The 9,887-nt window shown below is 39.5% G+C and overlaps 1 protein-coding gene across 7 annotated transcripts in view; it reads left to right on the top strand.

Moving 5' to 3' along the window:
* Positions 1-853: 853 nt before the first annotated feature.
* The window catches only part of LOC110481007 (dynein axonemal heavy chain 5), a 141,547-nt gene continuing 132,513 nt past the window's right edge, over positions 854-9,887 (top strand). For all 7 annotated transcript variants that reach the window (XR_014955914.1, XM_085581150.1, XM_085581145.1 and 4 more), the window contains exon 1: positions 854-1,010. Coding sequence is in view for 6 of the 7 variants with exons in the window: in XM_085581150.1 (XP_085437276.1) it covers positions 909-1,010 (102 nt within the window). In the remaining variant the exon portion in view is untranslated. The remainder of the gene's footprint in view (positions 1,011-9,887) is intronic.

Here is a 9,887-nt window from a genome sequence, read left to right as displayed (position 1 = left end):
TTTACTCCTAATATTTAATTTTCACATTCCTGAGGATGGGTTGCCATAGGTTGTGGGTGAACAAAAGCTGCTGATGCCTCAGTGTCAGGTTGTACATATTTAATCTGTCCTTCATGTATATTTTATCTTAGTCATCTTTCAGTACTTTTGTGATGCATTGTAACCACTGCCTATAGTGCAATTACCACCCTGGCTTGTATCTATCTTTTGTCAGAAGGAGGAAGAGATTTTCTTGGGGATAGATTAATCTATGAATACCCTTAGAATTTGATTTATGCATGAACCATCAGCATGTCTAACAGAGTGTCAGCAAGCTCTTTATTTTCACTGCTACCTTCTGGCAGTGAAGAGTGCGGAAACCTGATAAGGATGAGTTCCTCTGGTCATTTAAAAGGGCAACCCTCCCTGCGTTATCCAATTAGTAGAAAGATGTGCACCTGTAGCATCCAGCTGTATTAAATTTCATTGCTCTTTTGTCAAGCAGTTAAAATAGCGGCATTTGGAGCTTTTACCTCTCCTGCCTCCCTCATACATGCCAGATGAGAGGGCTGCAGAAATGCAAACATCTGGGAGATGTTAAAGGTGAGATCATCTCGCTCTGTCTGTAGTATTAAGCTGGACCCGATACAAGTTTTGGCTTTTAGGGCGGTAATAAGGTGTGACACCCTGGCAGCCGGAGGGTGTTTTTGCCGGCGGTTCCCGCTGGAGGGCGGTCGCTGGGAGCGGGGATTTCTGCGTCGCTGCAGGCTCTGGCGGCGGTCCCGCTGTGCGCGGATCTCCCAGCCGCCGGCAGCCCGTTTCCATGGGAAGCGGGGCTGCCTTGGGCTGGGCGGGGAAGTTCAAAACGCGCCCACCTGACGTCGGGGGGCCGCGGCGGGAGCTCCTCGCCAAGGCGAGCGCGCCGGGCGATGGAGGCGGCGGCGGGGCAGCCGCAGGTGCCGGCTGCCGCCCGCCCGGGGCCCCGGGCACAGCCCCCCGAGCCGGCGGAGCGCGGCGCGGACTCGCTGCAGGTGCGGGGCGCGGGGGGCCGCCCGGGCTGCGGGAACAGCGCGCAGGGAGAGCGAGCGAGGGAGGGAGGGAGCCCCGGGGCAGGCGGCTCGCGGGGTGCGGAAAGTCCCGCAGCCTGCGCGGGAAAGGGAGCTATGGAGCTGCTGCGCCCCGTGAGGAGCGGCGGGCACCGCTTCTCCCCTGTTCTGCTGAGGGCTGCGCTCAGAACTGCAGATAACCAGGCGTAGTTTTGTCTCCTCCTCGGAGGCGTTTTTATCTGTGATGAAATTCAAGCTTTTACTGCTCATAAACAAACTACGCGTTGATGTCTCTTGAAGGGGGCAGGTGTCTCCAATGGCAATTACTCGTCTCGTGGCAAGGCTTCACGTACGAAAGCAGTAACGCATGTGCTTTCGCACACCATAGGGTGTTCTGTAGTCCGCCAGTAAAAAGAGGAATCGTGCAAATTCCGGTTTCCCACATCACACTGGAAGTCTGTTCCTTTCAGCTCCACTCTGGTAGTTACTTTATTACTAGCTTTGTTGAGTGGCAACATACATCAACATTATTTTAAGGATTAACACAGTTAATAAAACTGTTTCTTATAAACTGTTTGTTTTCCCTTTGTTTTGGCTGAGTCCTTGATGTATCTACAAGCAGAGAAGTTTCAAGTATGGCCTTTCACTATTGATGGGAGCTAACTTGATTGCCTTTTCCTGGTGGGGGTGTGTAGTTCATAGATGCTAGGGATGGTTGGATTCCATATAGATTCCCATAATGCTAAATGTATGCTAAAGCAATACAAGTACCTCTTATTCTTAAATTTTGCAATAGTTACCGGGACATGTTCCAGATGCATTTGAGCTGCTATTTCTGTACAATTCCATACTTAAAAAGTAGTTGTGCTTATCTCTTACAAGAGTAACTTTTTTACCAGGAAGGCTGTCCTACCAAAACTTAAAATTTTCCAGCAAATGCTGTGTTAATATAATCTAAAGTATGTTAAACTTTCAGAAAAAAAGATATTATTTGGTTTATAAGAGGTAATTAAAATGTAATTAATTAGGTATTTGATATGTGAAGCTAGGGATAAAAACAAAGCCACACTCACTTATTAACATGCATTTGAATTTTAATGTTTTATTCAGTTGAGTATTTGACTCCTACTTTTTTCCTTTAAATTTGTGCCTATGAGATGATGTATATAGATTTTTTTTTAATGTATAGTTGATTACATTTATCATTTTACACCTTCATGTGCTAGAAACCTTCTTTTGTGCAGCGTGGGAATGAAATCTTTATAAGTAAGCAATCTGTATCTTGCTTTATTTTCTCTTTTATAGAATGTGGCTTGATGATGTACCTTTTCAATAACCAAAAGTGTCAGAATGCAGCCTATGTTTTGCAGGGAATGGCGGAAGACAGAGATAAGAGAACTTATTCTACACTTCAACCACTAAGTACTTTTGTGTAGTGTAACTTGCCCTAATAGGAGTTTTTAATAAACAAACCATTATTATTGTTAACCTTTTAAATTCTGCCTTAAGTCTTGGGATGTCCAGGTGCAGTAGCCCTTGTGGAAAAGCAAATCCCCTTTCCACTGCCTCCCCACTGGATAGATATTGGATTTTTAAAATAATAATGGGAAGTACCTAACAAACATCTCCCGGTTATTGGCAGTTTTGCAGGGAAAAAAAATTAGGGCACTAATAATTGCTCAATACCAGAAGTGCAAACAGGGAAAAACATTTGATTTGTCAGTGAAAATATGTGAAAAGGTTTAAGACTGTGACAACTGTTTGGCAATAACTTTACTGAAAGAAATAAAATGCTTTCCTTGCCAATAAAAGATACAACTTCAGCCTAATTCTATATGCCATGATTTTGGGATTGTCCTGATGGAAGACAATTCTTCAATTTTATTAGAGTTTCTTTACTGAAACAATATATAGAAGAGGCCATGCTTTCAGCTTCTGCCAAAGGCAGGTTGTTACAGGTCACTGAATTCACGTACACACGCTGGAGCAGTCATAATCTTGCAAGTCGTTACTAAGAAAAATCCTGCACTCAGCAGCATATATCAAAATGAACAGGAGCTGGAAGCTACATGATGTGTATTTTTCTGAGAATGCATGCAAAGTTGCAAGGAGAGATGGTTAAGGTGTGGGAACTGGAAAGAAAAAGTGGATGAAAGGATGGAACTGCTTCTTCAATGCCCAATGAAGAGAAATTTTCTGACTTCTGGGCTTGCAATTTTTTAAGCAATGATTGGCCATATTTAATCAGATTCAAAAGGATCCACTTGTTTGCTGCTGGCAGAAACTACTGAATACTGATTCGGAATGTTGCAGCAAGCAGCAAATTGCATGAAACAGGCTGTTACTGTAGTGTAAGATGGCTGAAGTAAGCTTAGCAAAGGCTGATGGCTAACCTGCTGGAAGATGGAAGAAGCTCTCTTTTGTTTTCATCACCAGTAGGATACTACCAGAAATTAAAGATTACACAGCAATGGAGAGAGGAATTGATGCAGTAGCATGAGAACTATGTGTAGAGTTAATGAATTGTCTAGCATGCCTTTCTAATCGAAAGAAAACAGAATGATGCTGTTTTGTTTGGAATACAGGGATGAATGAGCAATAAACCAATATATTTGCCAAATATATTTGGATAAAATGTAACATCATATGTTTAAAAGGGAAAGAAGGATTTTTTTAGTCACGATCAGGCTGTGACTGGTTAAAAGAATGCCATGGGTCCTTACTGGTTTCAGTTTTCAGTAACCAGATAATATTTCAAACTGCTAAACAGACAGAAGGAGCATTTCCAAGGAACTGTGACTGGTAATGAAGGAATATTTCATCATTACAATTAATAATCGGAAGATTTACAGATAAGAAAGACCTCTGTCACTTAACCTAGATCAGACAATGTGTCGTACTCCAAATACATCAAGAATGATACTTCGTGAAAAATAACAATTATGTGCCACAGAAGCAGAAAGAGGTTTAATAGCCAGCAGCTACAGGGTGCTGTGTCCAACCCCCTCCCCTCTGAATGTGCAGGGAGAGATGGTAAGCTGGGGACACAGCAATAGCACAGCTCTGGTTGCTCAGCAACAATTGCAGCTTTTTACTGTGAGTGTGTGTTAAGCAGGCACTAGCAGTCCTGCTTTTTCCAGAAACGCTTAATTTAGCATCAAGGGGCCAATTCCTCTCTGACATGGTTGGAAGACATAGGCTGCTCATGTATACACCAAAAAGCCCAGGATAACTATAACTTTGCATTATTGCCACTTTAGAGGAATTGAATAGGTTTTGGCATTTGTTTATGTAATGTTGAATTTTGCAATCTATACTTCCTCTATTGCTAAAGTTGCGTAAAGGGAAATGTTTGGTTATTGGAAAATAACTGGTTTTGCTTGTAGGTTTCTGAGTAGATGTTTAAAATACCTGAAGGGAGTGTTGAAGTGGGGATCTGGGCTTGAACCACAGTGAAAGAGGTAACACTGAACACCTTCTGCCCCTGTGCAGTGGCTCTGCTAATGATGAAGCTAATGCTGCAGCTGGTCTAGTTTAACTGCACAACAGAAAGGGGCATAATACCCATATTCCCAAATTCCCAGTTTCTGGAAATAATAGCATGCCTCCCATGTTGTCGTGTTCCTGTGGTACCCAGTAGATTGCAGGGTGTCATGGTTTAACCCAGCTGGCAAATAAGGTCCATACAAGAGTTCATCTGCATCTCTCCTTGCACTGGGATGAAGTGAAGAAACTTGTGGGTTGAAATAAAAATGGTTTAATAAGGAAAAAAAAGTCCTGCAAGCAAGCAAAGCAGGTTAAGGAGTGCATTCACCACTTCCTATAGGCTCCATCACATGTAATGGGATTTGGGAAGGCAAACATTTCTCTGATTGTCTCCCTTTTCTCCTTCTCCCCCTGCTTTATATACTGAGGATGATGCCATGTAGTCTGGAATACCCCTTATGTCAGTCGTTGTGGCTGTGCTCCCTCACAGCTTCTGGTGCTCCCCAAGCCTTTTGTTGGTGGGGTAAGAAAACCTTAGTGCCGACTAAGCACTGCACAGCAGTGACTGAAACATCCCTGAATTATCAACATTGCTTCCTGCACAAATTCAAAACATGGCCCTGCACCAGTAGCCAGGGAGAAATTTACTTCATCCAAACCCAGCACACAGAGTATTAGGAAAACTGGATTAAAAGTGAACAAAAAGGCTAAATGCAGAGAGTGGCACTTGACATTCCTTACATTGTCTAAGATTAAGGGCAGGCTGAGTTACAAAAGACTTCTTGAAGGCTATTGCAGGACAAAAAACCTCAACCCTCTTCACCTACTATTTTGAATGCACTTTGTCCTCAAGTATCTATTCTAATTGTACTCAAATCAGGTGTCTTTCTGCTTAGCTAAGGAAACAGAAAGGAGAGGTCCTCTCTGAGGATGTTTGAAGCATTCAGAACTCCTAGAAAATCTGAAGACATTGCTAAAGTATCATGAGAAGAAAAAGAAATATTAGTATGTTGTATGAAAATATTAGAAACTTCAGATTCTTGGAGCTATAAATCCTTCATGTTGCTGATTTTGGAGCTCTGTCTTTCAATCTGTGCACCAAATCATATTTTCCTAGTCAGTTTGTGATTCCCATATGGTTGTTGTGACTAGCACCTATGAGTGTAATTGTTGTTACAGCAGGTTGAAGAATGGTCTAAATTGCAAATTTTAGACTAACTTAAATTACTTCAATTATCAGCATGTAGAAGAAGCTGGGATTTTTTGACTGACATATGGGACTCAAGCCTTTGTATTTTAGGTAATAGTTTACAAAAGAAAATATACCAGGTTTTTCCACAGCATGGAACACATAGTGTTCCACAAACACAAAAAATTTAAAGAAAAATCAGATTTTTACTATGGAAGTGTTTTGTTTAGCAGATAATAGAGGGTGGAGTATTCAAGCTCCAGCTGCTAAGGGATTATGAGATCATAACTTGGATTTGTGATCAGGTGCCAGAAGTTTGAGTCAGTAGTTTCTCCTGCTTTACCATTTTATTCCTAAAAATCTATATACCAAAAGCATTTTAAATGTCTAGCATGGAGAAAATAACATGCGTTCTGCCTCTCATGAACTTCATTTGGCATGTTTTAAGATGCAAAAATGTAAAAGGTGGAAATTGAGATTTCTCAAATCTATTTATAATGGTCTTTAGTTTAATAAAGAATTAAAACTTCCCTTCATCCTGCTCCAAGTTGTTTTCTTTTTTCAAAGTTTTTGACCTCTTCAAGAAGAATGCTTATTGTATGTGGTGAACTGTTTATTAATACAAATCAGGTCAAGAAGCACAGAACTCCTTTGTATGAAATAATTTATTTTACTCTTGGTTTTCTATTAAATGTTGTGTGTTTACAAATTATGTATAAATGAAAAGATCTTTCTGCAAGGATTTATTAGCAGGATTTTTTAGCTGGTGGCATTCATTGGCTGTAAAGATGAAAGATTTATTTTTTGAGGGAAATGTAAAAACCAGCAGAATGGTGGGGGAGAGAGTGACAGTGCCCTCCACCAGTGTGGCCAGGAAATGGGTGCCTGCTGAGCACTCTCTTAGACTGGCCTGTCTATGCCTCCAGTGCAGCATGTGGCAGGGATAAAATTAGGAATGACACTAGGCACTCTCTTTTCCTTGGGACTTGTCCAAACTCCCTATTATGACTTAATTGGAGTATGCCAATCAAATGTAAATGTTGCTTACTAGTTTTTAAATTTCTTTCCACCCATGTTATCCAGTAATAGTAATCAAGCATCTCTATGACCATTTTCCACTCTGTTTGTTTTTTCCTAATGTAATCTAAAATCATCAAAGATAAAAAGCAAAGAAAAGAGGAAGTGTGGAAGGGTGACCTTTTGCCAGAGTGAATGACTTCTTATATGCATGGCAACAGCACTTTAGGGGTTTGCAGATGCAGGCCACAGGGAATAACAACACAAGAGTATTAGCACCGGAACAGCAAAGGAGACAAAAAATCCTACCCACAGAGGCTCTGGAAAACAGCTTGGGTGCAAGACTACAGAACTATAAACCTTTGGTGTTACTGAGGTGAAAGCACCTGAAAGTACCATGCCATAAAATTTTTTTCAGGTTTGTTGGGCTTTAAAAGCTGAAGTTCAAATCTACTAAAATACATGAAGGGATTGTAACAGTCTCAACAAAGCAGTGAGCTTAGCCTTTAACTGTGGTGGGGTTATTTTATATCCCTCCCAGACAATATGAACAGGCCTCTGGACAATTATTTAACTGTAGTGAAGTGGGAATTCCTGCTAAAAGCTGAGAAGCAAAGTTTTCAAGAGTGTTGATTTAGCCACATGTAGACAATGCAGTAACTTTGGGGAAAAGCTTTTGGAACCTTACTTTGTTTTCTCAGGAGGACTGTTACAACAGAATTCAATTACAAGTAATTTTAAATCTTAAGAAAAATTTAAATTAAGGGGTTTAGATATTACCTTCCCCCTGCCCCAGCTTGCTATATTGCCGTCATGGGATCATGGTTGGGGAAAAAGGCACTGGAAGTACTAAGTGAAAGAGAAGTCTCAAGACAATGGTTTGTTAGGGGAGAGCCTCCAGAGGTCCAGTAAAGGTAGTAATCTAAATCTTAGGTTCATCAATAAATAAAAAAGTCACTTATTCTTGGAGCATAGAGAAGTGCCTTGTTAGAGGATGACTGGTTTCAGAAAGAATGAAAGACTGAGAGGAGAAAAAAGAATTACAGTGTGGAAAAGAAATTGAATCTATGGCTTTGTTTATTACCTTTTTATTTCTCCAGAGAAAGAGAACCAGTATGAAAGCCAACACTACTGCATTGGCTGGTGGGTAAGCATTATGTTCTTCATCTTCATGCCACTGTTGCTACTATTAAAAATAGCCAAGTGGTTTGGGTTTTTTTTGTTTTTTTTTTTTTTTTTTTTTTTTTTTTTTGTTTTTTTTTTTGTTTGTTTGTTTTTTTTTTGTTATTAGTCACAGAATTGGGTAGCATGAATTAAATATACTTAGTTGCTGCAGCTCTGTTTAATTAACTTTTTATTAAACTTAAATTTTAAGGAAACGAGCAGGTAAAAGTTGCATTAAATGAAATTTTGTTTGGTTGTAAATAAGCCCAATAGACTGAAAAATGAGTAAGGCATTCTTAAAGACTACTTGGAAGTAAATATTAATTTAAAATGTCATAACCTCACAAAATAAAAACACTTCCCCCATCACTTTCTACATTTTGAAAGCACGTGTGGAAGAATTTAATTTCTTTTAGTTGTATGTGTATTAGTAAATTAGAGGAGAGAGAAAACCAAGAAGGTATTTTACTTTCAATGCTTTCAAACTGAAGACTTCTTGGATGAGCTAGTAACACAGCTGGACAAATATCTCTTCCTGAGTTCTTGTGGAAGAAGTGGCATGCAACTTCTATTTTTATTTAATGCATCACGCTCTTTTCAAAGATGATCCAGTAGGCAGACCTCAAACTAAGACTGGTAGGAATGGTCCAAAGGACAGCTGGAGGTTTAAATAACTTCCAAGTGATTGGAAAAAACCAACAAGCTACTGAACTGTTTTAATGAATATACTGTGTATACCCGGGTGATACAGTACAGTGGAAATTGTACTTTTTTTATGAAAATCTGTAATGGCATAGATATGTAGTGCACAAGTTATTTACATCTTATTTGCTGTATGGTCAAACTTTTACGGCTGGACTGTATTTAAAGTTTTTCTCATCCTAAATTATTTTATCACTTAGTACTAGTACATCATGTCTCAGCTGTGGGCTTGCTTCTGTCTCTGGAGCTTAAGAAGTGCTTTTCTTGTGATCTGTAGGTCAAAGGAGTTACTCTGTGAGCTCAGTGCACCTGTCAATGGAGATTTAAAAAGCTGTAGAGCAGTTTAGTTCAGTTGTGTCTGAACAACTTTAAAAAACTGTAAAAGAGTGTGGTGAAAAAGCCTAAATTCAGCACAGCAATAGATCCTCCCAAATATTAATATTACTAAAAGGGGAAGAAAAGGTTCCATATCTGTTTGGTTGCTTCTCTGTGGATCCAGGTGTTCTTTCGGTGCTGTCAACTAAGGTTACAATAGTTCTGGGACATGGAACAACTTGCAGGGCCTGAATCAAAGACCTTGTCTGATATCCATTGATAGCCAGATTAAAATGTGAGTTTTTAATTGGCAAATTTTATATTTGGCTATTCCATGGAAAGCAAAATATCCAAATTAACATTTAGTTTATAGAGCTAAGCTACCCAGAAACTTTACAGGTACAACCAAGCTTTTAGTTATTGATTTACTTATGTGATATGCATCGCAGAAAAAAAAAATCAGGCATGTGTCTTTAAGGCTTGTGCTGCTGAATCCCCTTCCAACTCAAGTAAATAAATGGAGGTAGAACAGAAAATACAAACAACTACAAACATCACTACCTTCACTTAAAAGGATAACAAAACAGCTTGTAGAAAGTAGTTAATATCTGTAAAAGTATTGCTACTTAAAAGTGATAAATGACATAAATAATGAGTTTGTCCAGCCTCCCATGCTGATCTAGAAAAAGTACAAATAAATTTTTTGACCTTTATAGTGATAGAAGAAGTCGCATTTTGCACAAATTTCTATTTCATCATCTAATATGCCTAATATGGAAATGTTGTTAAAAACTTGTCTCCAGTAATCTTTTGTATTTTTTAGACCGTGCATTTATCTCACACTTAATGAAAAAGGGAAATTTTAACTAGTAGTGATTATGACCCCTTAAATTAGGATGATTACTAATTTCTGTATGTTAGCCAGTTGCTCACAAAGGTAGAAATAGGCTTCATGGTGGTAATGATTGGTTCAGAGACCATAATTGTGA

The sequence above is a fragment of the Lonchura striata genome, chromosome 5, assembly GCF_050655825.1.
Source record: "Lonchura striata isolate lonStrDom1 chromosome 5, ASM5065582v1, whole genome shotgun sequence".
NCBI lineage: Eukaryota > Metazoa > Chordata > Aves > Passeriformes > Estrildidae > Lonchura > Lonchura striata.
This window is presented reverse-complemented; position numbering and strand designations above follow the sequence as displayed.